This window comes from Gymnoscopelus braueri (assembly GCF_963280865.1).
Source record: "Gymnoscopelus braueri genome assembly, chromosome: 3".
Taxonomy (NCBI): Eukaryota; Metazoa; Chordata; class Actinopteri; order Myctophiformes; family Myctophidae; genus Gymnoscopelus; species Gymnoscopelus braueri.
In genome coordinates this window covers 11,244,750-11,262,853 of record NC_137612.1, presented here as the reverse complement: position 1 = coordinate 11,262,853, position 18,104 = coordinate 11,244,750, and the positions used below count along the sequence as shown (strand labels likewise).

The 18,104-nt window shown below is 40.7% G+C and overlaps 2 protein-coding genes across 2 annotated transcripts; one reads left to right on the top strand and one right to left on the bottom strand.

Moving 5' to 3' along the window:
- The first annotated feature begins 857 nt into the window (after positions 1-857).
- Positions 858-3,809, top strand: LOC308082344 (uncharacterized protein). Its single transcript, XM_080424064.1, has 4 exons — positions 858-948; positions 1,423-1,505; positions 2,033-2,233; positions 3,379-3,809. Exons 1-3 carry the CDS (start codon positions 879-881, stop codon positions 2,213-2,215), a joined length of 336 nt encoding a protein of 111 aa, XP_080280190.1. The 5' UTR covers positions 858-878; the 3' UTR covers positions 2,216-2,233; positions 3,379-3,809.
- Positions 3,810-4,564: 755 nt separating this feature from the next.
- LOC308081794 (inter-alpha-trypsin inhibitor heavy chain H3-like) lies at positions 4,565-17,719 on the bottom strand (the record flags this gene model as incomplete). The annotated part of the gene is made up of 18 exons (XM_080423418.1): positions 4,565-4,703; positions 4,838-4,949; positions 5,200-5,372; positions 5,937-6,138; positions 6,410-6,523; positions 6,972-7,132; positions 7,448-7,587; positions 7,747-7,932; positions 8,966-9,147; positions 11,056-11,181; positions 11,860-12,028; positions 12,743-12,859; positions 13,005-13,133; positions 14,040-14,150; positions 14,244-14,406; positions 14,758-14,862; positions 15,685-15,839; positions 17,612-17,719. The coding sequence occupies 18 exons, from the start codon at positions 17,717-17,719 to the stop codon at positions 4,565-4,567; spliced, it is 2,592 nt and encodes an 863-aa protein (XP_080279544.1).
- Between the last annotated feature and the right edge of the window lie 385 nt (positions 17,720-18,104).

Sequence of the window (18,104 nt, the reverse complement as noted above, 5' to 3'; positions counted from 1 at the left end):
AGACTCTCCACCTCTTTAGTAAGCCGAAAATGCATTTCCAGGAATACCAAATTTAACCAATCAGAACTCATACAGGATACAGGATAAATAAGTTACAATTGGAAGTGATGACACAAAGAAGTGGGCATACAAAATTTGAACCCATTTAGACCAGGAACGCATCTGTGTAATTGTTTTGATTTCTTTGGCTAGACCTTTGGCTTCAAAAATAGCAGATCTACAAGCTCATAGCGCGACACCGAGTGGCGCGCTATGAGCATGTAGATCTGCTATTTTTGAAAATCTTTGAATATATATGTTTTAAAGTGAACATTTGTACCTCAAATCTTTTTCCTTTTATGTTCAAAAAACTTTTAGGATTTAGAGAGCATTTTTAGAATCGGCCCCAGGTCTTAATGGGTTAAAGCTGCACTATGTAACTTTCCTCTTCTACCCCGGATTTGAACCCGGTTTCCTGAGCAAGTGCTGTAACCTTTTACCATTGAGCTAATAGAGCCTGCCTGCTTGCTCAGGTGATACATTGAATCTTGACCATCAGATCAAAATTCATGTCAGATCCTGTGTCTAGGTGAGACATGACCTTTGACACTATCTAAATGTCTCAATAGAAGAGCAGGAAGACTAAATACAACCACCCCAATTATATAAGTTATATTGTATTATTTGTATTAACATACTCTAACATACAGATTGTATAAGTTATATTGTATTAATATACTCTACGATACAGGTTGCATAAAATTACTTTTTATTCCACTTTAACTTTCTAACAAAAAACATCTTGTTTTATCCAAAATATATTACTTGCACTACCTTTAGACTCTGACTCGTCTGAATACGGTGGAGATGCTGTTGTTCCCCAAGCTATCCACGACGAAATGTCAAGTATAGTCATACCCAGAAGAAGGCCAAAGAGTTGGAGCTGGACCTACAGCATCTTAAAACTAAGTAAGCAATGACTAATGTTAACGAAACAGTTGCATGAGTTTGCTCTTCTCTTTTTGTATATATCGATATGTTGGTTATTTGTTCTCATGTTCTTTTTTACTTAGATCTTGACCACAAATGTTAAAAAACATTATATAGAAAGCATGTTAAATGGAGTGGACAGATGCTAGGCTCATTATTAAACTGGTATCCTACTAAGGCATACATCAATTCAGTTTTTATTTTTTATTTTTCCGTACCCTGTTCATGCTTTAAGATGCAACAAATTAGAGATTGCAAAACAGAAACTGGAGGAAGGGCCCCAATATAGCTCTGCAGCAAAGCCTGACATCCCTGCTGCAGATAAGCAAACCAGTGACAGCATAGGTGTGTTTAGACAGTGATACTGTTCTACGGAAAATGGTGACAATGTGTACAATATAAGTACTGTGATACTGCCAAAAGGAGCTTAAATATGATTCTCTACATTTTCAGTTGCAACTTCCTCTGTTTCCTCTTCCCCCGAGTCAGACGATTTGGCATCGACACCTGGGATGTTTGACGGCAACGGTGACAAGGTATTGAAGAAACATACTGTGTAGGACAGTGGTTCTTAAAAGTGGGGTTCCACAGTGTCCCCAGCTAAATAAGAAACAGTTATCATTTCAAAAATAGGCAACGTGTCATGATGCATCGTGAGCTTGTAGATCAGCTATGTTTTGCTATTTTTGAACAGTTTTGCCTATGGCATGAACAAAATAGGGATGCCGGGTGGAAAAGGTTAATTTCACTACTATTTTACCAGCTAGAATGTAATCCAATGACAATGTACTGTATAAGAATTACTTCAACTCTCCCCACCTACAGTATAGACAGTTGTAGAATTCTGTACTAAATGTAATCCAACAATTAACATCTTCTCTATTGGAGGTCCATGGCACCAACTCTTTTCTAAATGGGTCCACATTTGGGGGTCCTTGAAAATGTAATTTCTTTACAGTAAATTCTGTTTGAAGTGGGCCTGCTTTTGTCAAAAATGAGTCTGAAATGTCATGGTAAAATGTTTTTTAATTTCTAAAACATGTGTTGTTTTCTTCTGTTTCAGGTCCAGATTGGCTCTGGTGTGTGGCTCGAAAAGGAGATCTGGAAGATGGTGGCAGCAAACACCAAGGACTCCCTGTTCATGAAGGAGCTTGCTGTTGCCATTTGGGGGACAACAACCCTGAAGACCATGCAGGAGCCTTACAAAGAATGCCCCACTAGCAAGGGGGAGGCCAAACCCCCCTGACCGCAGGACTCAGAAGAGGTATGTTTACTGAGGGGTGGGGGGGTTCATTATGACTTGATCTCATAATTCAATCTGCTCTGTGCATGACTGTAGTTCTCTTTTCCAGAAGGTGGAATTCCCGTTAGCGTTACCTGTTCAGTTTTTCATACCTTCATTTGGTTGTCTCAGCAGCATACTGTTTCAACCAGAAACACATATGGAGATGTTGGTTGTTTCCAATTTATATCTGCTGCCGAGCCAATCAAATGAAGCTATGAAAAACTGATCGGGAAACGGGAATGTCACCTTCTGGAAAAGAGATTATATTAAGCTTATTAATCAATCATAAAAGAAAATACTCTATTGTAATAAAATCGATTTTATGGCTGAAAGAAATGCCGATCTACAAGCTTGCAACTCGTTGGACGTGTTGTGAGCTTGTAGATCAAAAAAGTAATCAATAGAATAATCGCAAGTAGAATAATTGGTAGTGGCAGCCCTACATGCATGTGTGGCAGGGGTAGCTTTTTCCCCCAAATTGTTGTTGTCCATTGTAGCCATCTGACTTATTGCCTGCCCACTGTCCACCCACCTTTTTCATTCAAATGCATGTTTTCTAACTGAACTGAAACACGGGGTTAAAAAAACACTTCACCCCATTTTCAACTCATCTTCATATAAGTGGTCCTCACTAATACACATTTTAAGATGGCACCATTTATGTCTACTCACTCTGTGTTTCGTTGATAGGTCGTGGACAGTTTAGAAACCTGCCTACCTTTGACATCATCGGTAGGCAGGTTTGGTCATTTAGAACAACTTTATTTGTTCATTATTAATGCAAGAACAATGGCTTCTACTTCTGCATGCAAACTTTCCAGGTAGAGACACACTGTAGTTTCTATTAGCTTGGAATCTCCATTGGTGATGTCACTGGTAGGCAGGTTTCTGAACTGTCCACACTCCACCAATGAGTGGCAGAACGAGTAGACAGAAATGGTGCCATTGTATAATGAACATTAGCGAGGATCAGTTAGTTATATGAAGATAAGGTTGAAAATGGGTGAAGTTTAAGTTACTTTAAGTTTTTCTCAAAACATCACAATTCATTTAACTCACCCCATGCAGTATATTGCTAATTATATTTGTTTTATTGTTGGGGGTTCTTGTTTGTTTTCTTTCAGACTGTTTCCATTGGTGGCTGCAGGGGCAGAACATTCTCACAAAGAGGAAGGCCATGGACCATGGCCAGGACATCAATAGAAAGGACAAGAAATTGTGTGTCTGTGTAGGGGGGGGGTAATGCTTTATAGCGCCACCAGCAGGCCGATTTTTGCAAGACACATTTTTGGCTGCAACTTTACAGATGTTTTCCAAACATCACACACATCGGTATACAGTATCTCCATAGTCATGTAATCAAGACGGATCTGTCCGATTTTTCATATTCTCTCACTCTTTTCCAGTCATTTGAACACTGTGTGTGTGTTAGTGTGTTCCTCAGGTTGAAGTTCATGTATTTATGTGTTTATTTATACATTTATTTGTTATTTAAATGTTGTTTTTGAGGGTTTTTTATAAGTGTTTAATAAATTATTGTTATGTATGAAATTGATACATGATTATTTATGACTTTGTGGATTTTGCTCACTTTTATATAGGCTACTGTAGGCTACTGTTTTTTAAATATACCACGTGCTGTGGGCACCTGGCTGAAATTCACCATGATCATGCATCCTCTCCAGCAAAGTTGGTCACTGCATATCCAGAATACACCTGAATACACATAAATACCAGATAGCAGCTTAAACCAGCTTAAACCAGCTACCAGCTAAACCATCATAAATACCAGCTACCAGCTTAAACCAGCTAAACCATCATAAATACCAGCTACCAGCTTAAACCAGCTAAACCATCAAAAATACCAGCTACCAGCTTAAACCATCAAAAATACCAGCTACCAGCTTAAACCAGCTAAACCATCATAAATACCAGCTACCAGCTTAAACCAGCTAAACCATCAAAAATACCAGCTACCAGCTTAAACCAGCTACCAGTTTAAACCAGCAAAACCTACCACCTTAAGCTGGTCAACCACCAAGACCAGCTTAAGGTGTGTTTTGGACGTCCAAAACACACCTTAAGGTGGTCAACCACCAAGACCAGCTAAAACCAGCTGGTCCAGCTTAGGCTGGTCTAAGCTGGTTTTTTCAGCAGGGTAAGAAAAAGCCCCACAAATATCTACAACTAATAATAATTTTATCTTAGTGCACAATTGCAATTTACACAAGTATAAGAGTGTGTCAATTAAATTGATAATCATGAACATTGGCGAGTCCTGTCATTGCCACTATTACCTATTATCAGTATTCAGTAAGTCTTAAACATGCCAGACACAATGTAATCTGAGGCATCTCCATCTATGAGGCCTGTTCCATTACTATGAATGAACCAGCAGGGAATATTTACTCCATTCTTCACGTTATTCCTATAGTCCTTCTGCCAGCCTCTGTGGACCAATGAGAAAGAGACATATTATATTATATAAAAAACTGTACAGTACATTGAAACAAAGACAAACACACACTTGTATCTGATCTAGAAATATTCATTCAGCCTATAGGATGAGACAGTCATGTGTACCTGGTCACATTGAGCTCCTGTCCCTTCACATACATGGTGGCATCAGGTTTTTCAGGGACCTCTCCTGGACGCAGATCTCCCACCTCAAACTCAACCCCATGGTAAAACTGACCTGGAGGACAGCCCACCATTGTAATCATTCTGGTTTATTCTCAATTAGTATACTTGATTCCATAAGTTTTAAACATTAGCGTGATAATATATAATAATATACTGCCATATTTCAACATGAATAAGGGTTGAACAACAACTTAACACAATTACTGCACACTAAAAGGGGTCAGTTTATTTTGGCAGCTTCTTTATCCTTGGTTGTGATTCTGTTCTGTCTTAGTGCTGCCCCCTAGTGTGTGGTTCTGTACCTAGCAGGCCGTGAACAGATGGGGAGAGAAGATGGCTGTCCAGGGTGTAGAAGCCCAGGTAGTCTTGGTGGTATGGGTGGCTCTTCCAGACCCGGTGTAGCAGGACCACAAACGTCACAGAATCTTTTAGACTGACCGTCAGGGTGCAGTCTTTGGTCAAGAGAAGATCCATACTGATGGTGGAAAGGAGGCGCCAGGGCAGAGAGAGCAGAGGTAGTGAGGAGAATGGGAGGAGAAAGTGGACAGGGAGGAGAAGTGGGGAGAATGGAAGAGACTAGCCATGGTTCACATGCCGCTTATATGACGGGGGGTGGCAGTGGCTCAGGGGTAGAGTGGCCGGGTAGAGTGAACTGGAAATCCGCAAGGTTCCCAGTTCGATCCCGGGTTTGGGGGCTAGTGTCGAAGTGTCCTTGAGCAAGACGCTGAACCCGTAATTGCTCCCTGAGCAGGTTGGTGCCTTGCATGGTTTCCTCCGCCATCGGTGTATGAATGTGTGTGTGAATGGGTGAATGTAATGCACAATCTATGTAAAGCGCTTTGGATAAAAGCGCTATACAAATTTACCATTTACCATTTACAGTCATGTTTCAGGGCTAGGAAGAGACTAGAGGGGAGGGAGAAGGCAGTAGTGATAGGTGTACACTGGAAGGGTGGGCAGCAGGGTTCATTTCAGCCTTAACTTTAAATATACTGTCTTGTCACCAAGTGAGAAGGTACTCTCAAAAGCTATAACTTACTTGGGTCCTTTGAGGGCAGCTTTATCAGACCACAGTAACTTGACACGTTTTCCATCTTGTAACACAGAGATGTCTTCAGTGTTAACCTCCAGTCTCACCCCGAGGGTCTTGTGAATGATGCCGAAACGTCCAAAGTAGGTGTTGATTTTACCATCAGGGGCAACTTTCTTATCTCCAATAGTCTGACCGTTGACTGAAATTCCTGTGACTCACAAAACACAGATTTAAACTATTACATATACGATTAAAGGGTCAACTTACTTCCCCCAACTTGTCCTTTAAGTCACACAACATACAACACCATTCAAATCAAGCAAGCGAGTATTCAAATCCACATAAATATTATGTCCAAATCTTAAGCCTAAAACTAAATTGGATGTCAGAATAATAATCAGAAGTTGTCCACTACAGTATTTTTTGTCTCTGGCCGTGTGAATAGTTAAAAATGAAAAAAAAAATCCTATTTTAATCACCTGTGGTTGTGTCTCTAACCAGGTTGAAGATGGTGCCTGGTGTGTCGTTGATATTGAAGCACAGTGCATCATCTCTCTTTGGAAGCTCTATCATGAAATGAGGATCTCCATCCACTGAAAGGATATTATCAAGGTGAGAGCTCAGTTAACATTGGACACTCAAAGTCCAGCTGCCAATACCTGAAGCTGAGCTATATATATATATATGTTAGCACTAGGATATTTACCAAAATATGTGGGAGCAGCATTTGTGCTGTGTTGATATGATGTCATTGTTGGCATGTGCTGTCGATATGAGCTTGTATAACCTAGTTATACATAAAATGTCATACAGCTGAAAACATGAAGACATTGGAAGTAGAAACCTTTTGTATTCTGTTGGGTAGGAATTGAATGTTTTACCTCGTCTCTCTGCCATTTGTCGTTGCTCTGTAGAAAATAAATAGTAAAAAGATATTAGAAGATGACAACGTATGGATTCAGCTGCTTTAATAGTGCTTGCATCATAACGGACGCAACGCCACAGTCAAGCGATTTTTTCTTCCCACTCCATCTTCCCTACCCTCAGTCAGTTTGTCAGCGATGAAGGAATCACTCTCTCCATCCTCGGTCTGAGGCTTGGTGACCACCATGGAGGTCAGTGGAGTGACAAAATTGTACTGCAGGGACATCTCAAGAGCCTTGGCTGTGGCATTGCTTTTTTCCTCTGCTGTACCAGTCTTACTGGAACAAAATAAATAAGAAAGACATTTAAACCAATTTGAAGGTTAATATTTTGTATTCATCATTCCTACACTCAGTGGCGTTCCCAGGATTTACATTTACATTTGGCCATTATCTCTGGAATGGAAGGTCCAATCAGCTTGTTGGATGCGTGATTTTGAGGACATTAAGCACGCAATGACACATTTTCGGGTTATTTGTTTTTTTTAGGGGAGGCGAGATCTTACCTCTACAGTGGGTACGCCACTGCCTACACTGTAAGAAACTCTCAGTCTCAACGTCTTGACAGAAAAGCTTAAGATGATTCAAACAGACCTCTGCTCCAGTAGCTGTTGGATGGTCATGTAGGCCCACATACGCTCTGTGAAGTCCCCAAAGATGTACTCCTTCTCTGGGTAGATAACGTTCCAATCTACAGCGGTCGCCTGGCCCTGCACCTGAAAGTCCTCAACAGACTAGAGAAAGAGAAGAGAGTAAACAGCTGTTTAACACTTTTCAACTTGAAGACATTTAAGACCATTGTTTCATGCAGTCTAATGGGTGTCATGGGAGTAAATGGGTGAGCGATACTGTGCTTTCTCAGCTAAAGAGACTACAGTACTCCTCTGTCTCACCCCCTTGGCGAACACTTCCACCATGAAGTTATCGATGTCATTGTCACCCAGTCGTCCGGCCACCACAATCTCGGAGCCGTTGAACAGCTGAGTGAATTGGTTGGTGGTCAGGAAATCCACTGTGTTGTCAGGGTAACGCAAGTCCACGTCTAAGAGTAGAGTACTGGCCACCTCCTCATAGAAACCCTGGGAAAAACAAAATATAATAATAATAAATAAGCTTTATTTACATATCATTTTTCCAAACCGAGATTAAAAAGTACATGCAAAACAAGTACATTTTGAAGGAGTTAGACAGTCAATAATGTACTCTGTTTGGCGGCCACTGCCGGCCAGACCCCAACCAAGCCTTAAAAACACAAACACAATTGTAACTTGAAACAAATTGGCAGCCAGTGAAAAAGGATGATGAGACATTGAATTCATTTCTTTTCCATCGATGGAGCATTTTGCACCAGCTGAAGAAGGGAAAGGCACTTCGGACTGATTGCATAGTAAAGTGACTTGCAGTAGTAGTTAGATATTTCACAGCTGAAAAAACAATACTGGACAACATTTTTCACTTGTCTCTTAAAAGTGACAACTAAACAACTAAAATGTTGGCCAAGGCCTTCATCTATGTCTTGTTGAGGCCGACCCAGTTGAGGTGTCACTGAGACCGTGTGTGATTTAGTTTAATTAATTTTATTAGCATTAGCATTTAACACGAATTCTGCATCTCACTGCATGTATGTTGTATGTTACCTTCTACCTGCTTAAAATGACTGACTGACAAAATTGAATAGCTTAGTTTTCACATGTCCTAACATAAATCCTATAAATCCTATATCACACCCTCCCTTACTGCAGTGGTTCTCAAACTTTTTCATGTCAAGGACCCCCAAATTGATATGCATTTGGCCGCGGACCCCCATCTGAAAATATTTTGTGCCAGGGACCCCCATACAAGATTTGTGTTAAAATATTTCAAAAGATATTTTGAAATATTTGCAAGATTCTTTTTGAAAATAGCAGATCTACAAGCTCACAACGCATCGCATTGTGACGCGTTGTGAGCTTATAGATCGTCTATTTTCAAATAGTCAATGTATTTCGGGCTCAAGTGGTTAAAATGAATTGAATGCAAAATTAACTCATTTTGCTGGGAACCCCCTGGTACCCCCCCAAGGACCCCTGGGGGTCCCCCGACCCCACTTTGAGAACCAATGCCTTAATGCACCTGGAGTTGTGCGGTCGCATCTGAGTCCTCATAGATTCTGCGGGCCAGCCCCTTGTTTTGTTGGGCCATCACATCCAGAAAGGAGTAATCCACGCTGTTTCCAAATCCCAGACAGAAGAGAGACATTTTTCCGTTAATAGCCTCACGCACATTTTCCTGGATCTTTGGGATGTCGGACTCTCCTGCATAATTATATATGTGCACACATACACAATAAAAGGGTTAAGGCAAGGCAAGGCAATGCAAATTAATTTGTATAGCACAATTTATACACAAAGGCAATTCAAAGTGCTTTACATGAGGCATAAAAAGGCATTTAAAGAGAAAATCAGAATAGAAAGAATAAAGTAGAGAAATACCTTTTGTATTGGTTATTCTATTAAATCTATTAAATTATTATTTTACTAACTTGTAGATGCACATTAACAATTATTAATGGAATTTGTATTTATTTATTCCTAGATCAGTGACTCAAACCTTTCTTTTATTTCAAGGACCCCCATGTAGGCTACAATTGGAACTACAGGTCCATTTGGTTCCATTTGTACACTCTCAGAGTTACAGACCTGTAAGGGTCCATTTGGAACCCCCTCAAGGGACCCTTAGTGTCCCTGGACCCAACTTTGAGAACCACTGTCCAAGATTACATTTTTTATTACATACTGATATCGGATCGGTACTCGGTATCGACCAATATGCAGGTAATGGGTATCGGTATCGGCCAGGAAAAAAATGGTATCGGTACATCTCTACTTGCAGGAGTATTGTTTGTATTGTGCAAGAGATTTATCCTTCTGCTCAGCCACCGACATGTGGAACTTATTGGTTTCATTATTGGTTTCCTGTTTACAAAACTCTTATGTTCCAATCCCAGAACATATTTAGTGTCCCTGACCCACAAACCCACTCTGAACAGAGCTTATGCTTATGTGTCCAAGACTGCAATCCATTCCCAGGATTAATTTACTAAACAGTTCTAGTGTCCCTCTTAAAGGAGTAGGTCACCCAAATGAAACCCCATGAAGCTTTGAATTTTTGAGATTTGAGATTTTTTTGTTTTTGTCACATTTCTATGACAATAATTTGATGACTGGGTGACTGCTCAGTAGGACAGTGGTTCTCACCTTTTCAGGCCGTGACCCCCCAAAATAATCATATTTGAACTGGGGACCCCCCATTTAGTTTGACTTAGTTCCACAGATAAATATTGTGAAAATAGCCGATCTACAAGCTCACAATGCTTCACAACGCGAGGCGTTGTGATTATTTGACAATTTGGCCAATGTTTTATAGTATAGTTTGTTGATTATACTTTTGATGCAGTATTTAGTCTTTTTCTTTTCTTGAGGTATTAAAAAGGTCTTAAAAGTCCTTAAAATGTCATTTCACCGTCATCTGGGGATGCCGACCCACAGGTTGAGAACCAAGGCTACCAGTTAACATCTTTACAGACATTTTCTTGGACTGTTGTACACTATGTTGTACATACTGTATATGTAGAATATAACTAACACAAATAGGTACAATAGTACATACACAACGCATTCCATCCTTTCACTGACACAGCACCACAAACATTTCCCAGAATACATTACAGGAGGGTAGCTCCCACACACACTTGAAAATAGGTAAACATAACAGTCAATAATTTAAGCCTACACACACACACACACACACACACACACACACACACACACACACACACACACACACACACACACACACACACACACACACACACACACACACACACACACACACACACACACACACACACACACACACAGTTTATACAGTATCATAGCTAGATACAAAATATTTGTTACACGGCTCACTAAATCATGTGCCCTGTACAGAGCCCTGTGCTCTGTGCTCTTTTCCCTCTACTACACCAAACCTCTTTGCCGAAAATAGCCGATCTACAAGCTCACAATACCTCGCACTTGTAGATCGGCTATTTTGGGCTATTGTTCCCCACAGTTTAGGGATGCTAGGGTACAAGTGGTTAATGTAAAAACAAAACAAAACAAAAAAAAGGCCCCCTGTAGCAACTCTGAGGACCCCCTAAGGGTCTCAAATGTTGAGCTCACCTTCGTTTGGCATTCCATCAGTCATGAAGATAATCATGTCGAAACTCCTTTCTGGGAGGATGTTGTCTTGCCTGTCTTTCACCAGCATGTGTACAGCAGTCATTGCTGCATCATTGATATTGGTCCCTGGAAAGGGAAATACAATAAGATGTTTTTAAAAATAGTAAAAACTTTTTGAAATAGTTCAACTATCTACAACTAAAAATGAAGAAGTTTAGGGATAATGGGTAAGGCACTGGCGAAAATAGGGCCCTACAGTCAACTGTGTGCAATGTCATTAAATCAAATTCATCTGGTTCTTTGCTTTTCTCCCCATTGTAGTTGATTTCCACACACACACACACACACACACTTGTGTAATCTTGTCACTGCTGCTGACCCCTACTGGTTGGTCTTCGGACTGGATGGCATTGGAACCACATGCCTCCTCCGATACACATGAAATCACTTTCCACTTTTCACCTGCAAGTGATGAGCTTCTCCGGGAGGACGTAGGCCTACTGGAGCACATCCGGAGGAATACCCTATTCGGCATAGTTCGTTTTTTCCCCCTAATTTAGTTGTTACGTCAATTCCCTGTGTATTCTAGTCCTTTTGTCACTGCTACTCCTACAGTTGGTCCTACTGTATGTCCAATCCATGTGACATCAAGGCCGCTTCTTTTCTGACAGTCAAGAGGTTTCACCAGGAGGATGTAACACGCATGTATAAGTATGTGCTATTCTTCCTAGCGCCACAGCCCACTGACCAACCTGTAGGAATCATTAGTGCAGCGTCCAAGATGTGACTTATTCTGATGCTTACATCCACTGTCACTTATGTTTTCGGCAAATGCTAGGGCTTCGGCCACATTTTCCTTGTTGGCCTTAATAAGAGATTGTTTCCAGGGATGAACCTTCTGATTAAACAGGATGATAGCAAAGTAGTCGTCCTCATGCAGGTCCTTGAGGATGGCCAGCAATGCCTCACGTGTCTGCACAGGATAACAAGATCAGAGGCCATGCATAAACATGTACGTACAGTGTATATAGCCCACATAACGTCACCTTGCAAAAAAATATGTTTTTCAGAAAACAGAAAACAACTGAACCAAAACAAACTATATGATACAGTATTTCTTAATAATTTCACCCAAAACGTTTATAACAATATATTACTTTTTGACATACAAATAACACAGTCTGTCAGTTATGTAACATAAGAGGATTAAATGAGGTAGGACAATTTGTGTTTTGACTTAAGCAAATGTAAACCTGACGTAGGCGGCCAAATTATTGGTTGAGTAACTGCCTTACTCCAGACACAGTCACATTGTCTTTCTGAATTATGCCATAAACAGTGGCGGATATAACAATTTGGGGGCTCCAAGCAAAGCTCTGTGTTGTTTTTACGCACGGCAGAATGCAAGCTTGACGTGATAAAATGGCCTAGATCACACTCTTGAGATAGGCCGTTATAGTATTGGGGTGAGAACAGCATGATCCTTTTCAATGAGGATACAGGCGGTTTTACCAAAGGTGGCCAGTGTCATGAAGAGCTGATTTAGGCAGAAATATAAATTTCCTGTATGTATTTAACAAAATGACTTTATTTTAGGAAGGTGACGATAATATACTGTAGACATATGATATTCCCTGAAATTGTCTCTCACACACACTCTCTGTCTCACATACTGTACACTTCTCACCTGCCTTATTTTAGTCCCACGCATGGAATCACTAATGTCAATCACAAACACTACATTCTTTGGAACTCTGGGTAAGTCAGGAGGTGCAAAGAAGTGGACGAAGTATCCATTCACAATCTGCGGGGAAAAAAGACAAACTGAATAACACATTTTATACACCAGGGGGGCAACTCAAAGTGCTTTACAGAATAAAAACAATTACAATCAAAACGCAAAAGTGTACTTTGAAGAGGGGAAAAAACGATTACAATAGACAGCTGACCTGAACATCCCCTAGGCTCGTGGCCCGTTTCACATCGTACTTGATGATGAAATCTCCATCGATCAGAGTTCCCTCACAGTCTGGACACTTCCTCTGCTGCTCCGGTGTCGGTGAGAAGGAGATGTGTGCCTGAAAGAAGGATACAATACATTCACTTTAGTGCAAACTTACATCTGACATGTCTAATAGAAGACAAGAGGTAGAAGCACTGCTGGGTGGTCTTAGGTGTGTTGGTGTGCTTTGCAGCATAGTTTGAACATAATGTTTGATTTGAGTTATGCTAAGTCTTAGTGCTTTTCAGACCACATTTACATAGTCCTATTATATGCCAGTAGGCTACATACAGCCTTTTGGACTGAATACATTTTAAAGTAACTGAAGGTGTCTCCCTTCGTTACAGTGTGCCTTGGATTAATGGAAGGAGATTATGCATATTTAATAGTTTAATTTTAGGGAAGATGGGTATGTTATTCAACAGTGTAGGTTAGAACATACACAAAGATGAATTTGAAAGACGAATGAAACTATAGCTGTCCGAAGAACCTTGGAACTTTAACAATGAATGAGAATAATGAGAATGAGAACTAGACCGGTGCCTGGCATGTCAGTTTTGTTATACCCGCTGTACCCATTGTCAGAGTACCTGTTCCTGTTGTATCCCCCTGTCTGTCTGTGTCCCTTTTATGCAAATATATGGAGATCTCTGTATCTGTCTGCCTGTGTCCCTTTTATGCCCATATATGGAGATCCCTAATGTCATCAGTATACAGTATGGCTATATATGGGCATGCCCATATATGTGCATATCGGTCGGATTGGCGCTTCTGGACAACCGGATCTCCATATGTGCCTATATATGGGCGTATCGGTTCTGGACAACCGCCTATCCGAACGACTCAATGTTGGGATTCTCAATTCCCTCGGGTCGCCGGCGACTCACGGTTCTCAAGATACGTGAACTACTGAAGGACATACAAACCGCACAGAGATTCTTTGCTTTTATTGTAAGATGAAGAGACATTTTTAACCCTTTACCTTTTTGTCTGTGACGGTTTTCTCCACCAGAGGGAGCAGTTCATTGGATAAGAAGGTTCCATAGGCATCAACAAATGCAATACCCTGTGGCTCATAGATATCTGCCACAATCTGTGAAAAGTTAAACACAAACACACACACAGTGAGATGAGTCTTTCATTAAGCAGTGTGTGATGTGAACATACTGTATGCATGGAGATTCACCTGAAAGTTGCGGACAAGCTGCTTGGGTTTGACCCGGGTCAGAATCTCATACTGGCCTAGTTTCCTCTTTAGAAGCTCCTCATAGGTCAGAATGAATGTCACGCTGCTATTGGCAGCAATGTTCACTGACACAGTGAACTTCTCCATTTTTCTTCCAGAGGCCCTGGAACACAGACAAACCAAAAAAGAATGAACAAAGGAATGATAGGGAATATGCATATCGTATTATTAATACTGTGTATTGTCTCTGTTGGGTGGAAACCTCATGCTTATGTTTTTTCAGGATTCAAATAGAAAAATAGCAAAAGTAGCAGATCTACAAGCTCAAAACGCGTCCCTTCGCGCCACGTTTCAAGCTTGCTACTTTTGATGCTTTTGTGTGACGCTGTAGTATGAACAAGTAGGGCGTTAATTTACAAAAGAAAAAGACAAACATTTTAGAATATGGATATAAGCGGTTTCTGCCCGACAGCAACGATATCTATCCCTTTCCCAGTGACCTGCTCTGACTTACCTGACCAGTCCAGCAGTCTGTCCTGATGAGACAGCTTTATCATACTGCTTCTTGGCTTTCTCCTTCTCTTTGACATCTCCAACATACATCTGATTATCAATTTCCCTGAAAAGCAAATGGGAAGAGTTAGAACACACACAGGGGTTTCATATGTGGTAATACATGAGTTTTTGTTTTGTTTTTTGTATTAACTATGGAATGAGATACAAGGACTTGTATCTCAGGGTCTTGTTCACGAGTGAGGGGAGGACGGAGCAGGAGATCAGCCGGAGAATCGGAGCAGCAGGAGCGGTGTTGCAGTCGCTGTACCGCACTGTTGTGACGAAAAGAGAGCTGAGCCAAAAGGCAAAGCTCTCGGTCTACCGGGCAATGTTCGTTCCTACTCTCACCTATGGTCATGAAGTGTGGGTCATAAGAAAGAATAAGATTGCAGATACAAGCGGACGAAATGAGTTTTCTCAGACGGGTGGCCGGCCTCTCCGTTGGAGATAGGGTGAGAAGTTCAGTCATCCGTGAGAGACTCGGAGTAGAACTGCTGCTCCTTGACTTGGAAAGGAGCCAGCTCAGGTGGCTCGGGCATCTAGTACGGATGTCTCCCGAGCGTCAGACCCCGTGGCAGACCAAGGACCAGATGGGGGGATTATATCTCCACATGGGCTGATTGGCCTTGGAACGCCTCGGGATCCCTCAGGAGGAAGTTGCAAATGTTGCTCTGGAAAGGGAAGACTGGAAATCTCTGTTGGAACTGTTACCCCCGCGACCTGATTCCGGATGAGCGGTTGAAGATGGATGGATGGATGGAACTATAGCTGTCATTTTAAACTCCAAAAGCAGGCAAATGTGTGTCGGAACATTGTGGTGAAAATAGTCAGGGAGATACAGAGGCAGCAGTAACACAGTAAGAAGAGACAGAGAGACGGCACTGACATGCTGAAGTTGGTGATGAAGGCGGTCTTGGGCAGCTCCATCTCGAAGAAGATTTCCTGTGAGGAGTTGGCCTTGTTCAGAGCAGTGGAGGTCATGACGGTGTGAGCAAAACGAGATGCTACGGTACAGTCCACTGTAACACTGTCCACCTCCACCTGAGAGGGAGAGAGAGAGAGAGGGGGGGGGGGGAACAAATAAGAAAAATCTGAGACAAAGAATATGAAGAGCTGTACAGCTCATAAAGTGTCATTTCATATGAGAATCCTATGTCGACAAACAACCTTTAATGTGCACTATTTTTATTTCTCACAAACATGATTCATTCTCACTTTCTCCAGGTAGCTCCCTTTAATTGGTGTCAAAGAAAAAGTGTTTGCCAGTCAGTTAATCCATGTCTACAGTGAGGATTCACTTATTTGGAAGAGTCAGGCTATTCTAATGACAGTTCTAATTTTCATTTCATTAACAGACATAGAAAATGGGTATTGTTTCTTACCTCTTTGTTGTTTGTACTTCTTTTCTGCAATATAAAGAGACACCCATCATAATGTTAGTAATTTGATTAACTGGGATAAAATACAGTATGAGAAGGCCACTATGAGTAGGTCTAACTTGAGGAGTTTACAAAGTTGACAGTGAAGCAGGTATCTTCAATCACTTAAAGTACTGTGAATAATTTAGTATTTAGTAGGCTACCTTTTAAAATAAGTATTTTATTTGTACCAAACTTATTTTTATTTCACAGTAAACTGTGAAATTATTTAATAATTACGTCAAAATTTGTAAAAAGGCTTTCACAAAGTAATGCAAACTTCAAAGTTATGTTAGCAGGGAAAAGAAGGATTCCGTGTGTGGAAATAATTTCAGTTCAACTACCTTAAGTGAGTCTCCTGGAATTCACATAGAAAGGTGAATGAACTAAATGTAGGCTGCAAGCCCATGCAACTCACTCACACAATTCTCTTCAAGCATACACAGGAGGGAAGGAAGAATTCTATCATTCTAATTCGACTCCCTTTTTGATTCCTGATAAATGTTCAGTGTGGATTTCAGATTTCACATTCACACATAGGGGGCATCACAAATACAACAAAGGTCACTTTTTGTTGCAGAAACATGATTTATTTTCCCTTAATCAGGCATGCACAAATGGTCTTGTGAGTCATGTGACAATGATGAGGGTTTTAATATTTACCATTTGCGTGTAATTGCAAATGTGTTGGCACAGCCAATTTCTTATAAAAAAGTTCCATATATCATAAACTCAACATCCAATCATACCCAGATTGGAATCGCATGTTGAGGGGCCTCTATAGTGTACCTCCAAAACAGCTTTCACGTCTGCCCATAGGGGTCGCCAACCAGGTCTGGCAGAGATCTGTGCACCGAGTAGTGCATGTGCACTTTTATACTTACAGTGTAAAACTAGAACACAGCTGGAGATTAGCTGCTCGCAGACAGACACGGACATACGGACAGACGGACAAGGTGCAAAACTCTCAGCCTTCTCAGCCATGCATTTCTGCTTAATAAGATTAAAAGATGTTAATATAAGAATAATACAAATTCTCCTTATCTTTTCACTTTAAGCATAACATATTTTTTTTTGCAATGAGCAACTGTCAGAAAAACATGCTGGCATTGCTAAACGGAATTGATAAGCTCGGAGGTATACAATGTTGATTCTCTGAGTTAACGATTATGATTCTCAAATTATTAGGTTTGTGATTCCCCTCCCTACATAAAACACGAAAAAGGACTGTAAAGGCAAAGCAGCATTGAGATCCAACAGTTCAAAAAAGAACCGCAGGTTGACTGAAAACTGAGTACTGAACAACAAATTCATTATTGTTATTATTATTATTATTAATATTATTTTAAATTCAACTACAAAATAGCAGAAAGAGAAGAGAAGCAGTCATGTTACCTGTATGACAGCATCATCGCGGGAGATAACCAAAGCTCCTTGGGCCTGGCTGAGAAGCCAAAGGCAGACACATCCCCACAGCAGCACGACACTCCTCAACCCAGACATGACTAAACTCCACTAAACAATTGTCATGTACAATACACATAGACAGGAAAACATTTGTCCCTGGGTGCACTTTAACATTAGTGCAGCCGCAGTCATGCTGATGAGTATCAATGTCCACTGTGGGGGAGAGATCTGTCTAGGCAACTGTGTAAACTGCAAAGTGCACTCGCTTAGTGTCAATATTGAAAAAACATACACTGGATTTGTTTTTAATTCCAGTACTTAATTATTTTTTAAAGAAAGATGTTTATAGCACAATACACAAATATTACCAGATATACATAGTGGATATATTTGCAATATATCCACTATTTATTTATTTTCTTACTTACTTAGCAGGGACAATGCACATCAACATTTCAGTTTTCACATCAATATAAACGTG

Bases quoted from the DNA above. Each gene is read 5' to 3' on its own strand.
- LOC308082344 (XM_080424064.1), top strand. From the start codon at position 879: ATGTCAAGTATAGTCATACCCAGAAGAAGGCCAAAGAGTTGGAGCTGG. The intron at 949-1,422 runs GTAAGCAATGAC...CTACATTTTCAG, and splicing joins CTACAGCATCTTAAAACTAA to TTGCAACTTCCTCTGTTTCC. The intron at 1,506-2,032 runs GTATTGAAGAAA...CTTCTGTTTCAG, and splicing joins TTGACGGCAACGGTGACAAG to GTCCAGATTGGCTCTGGTGT.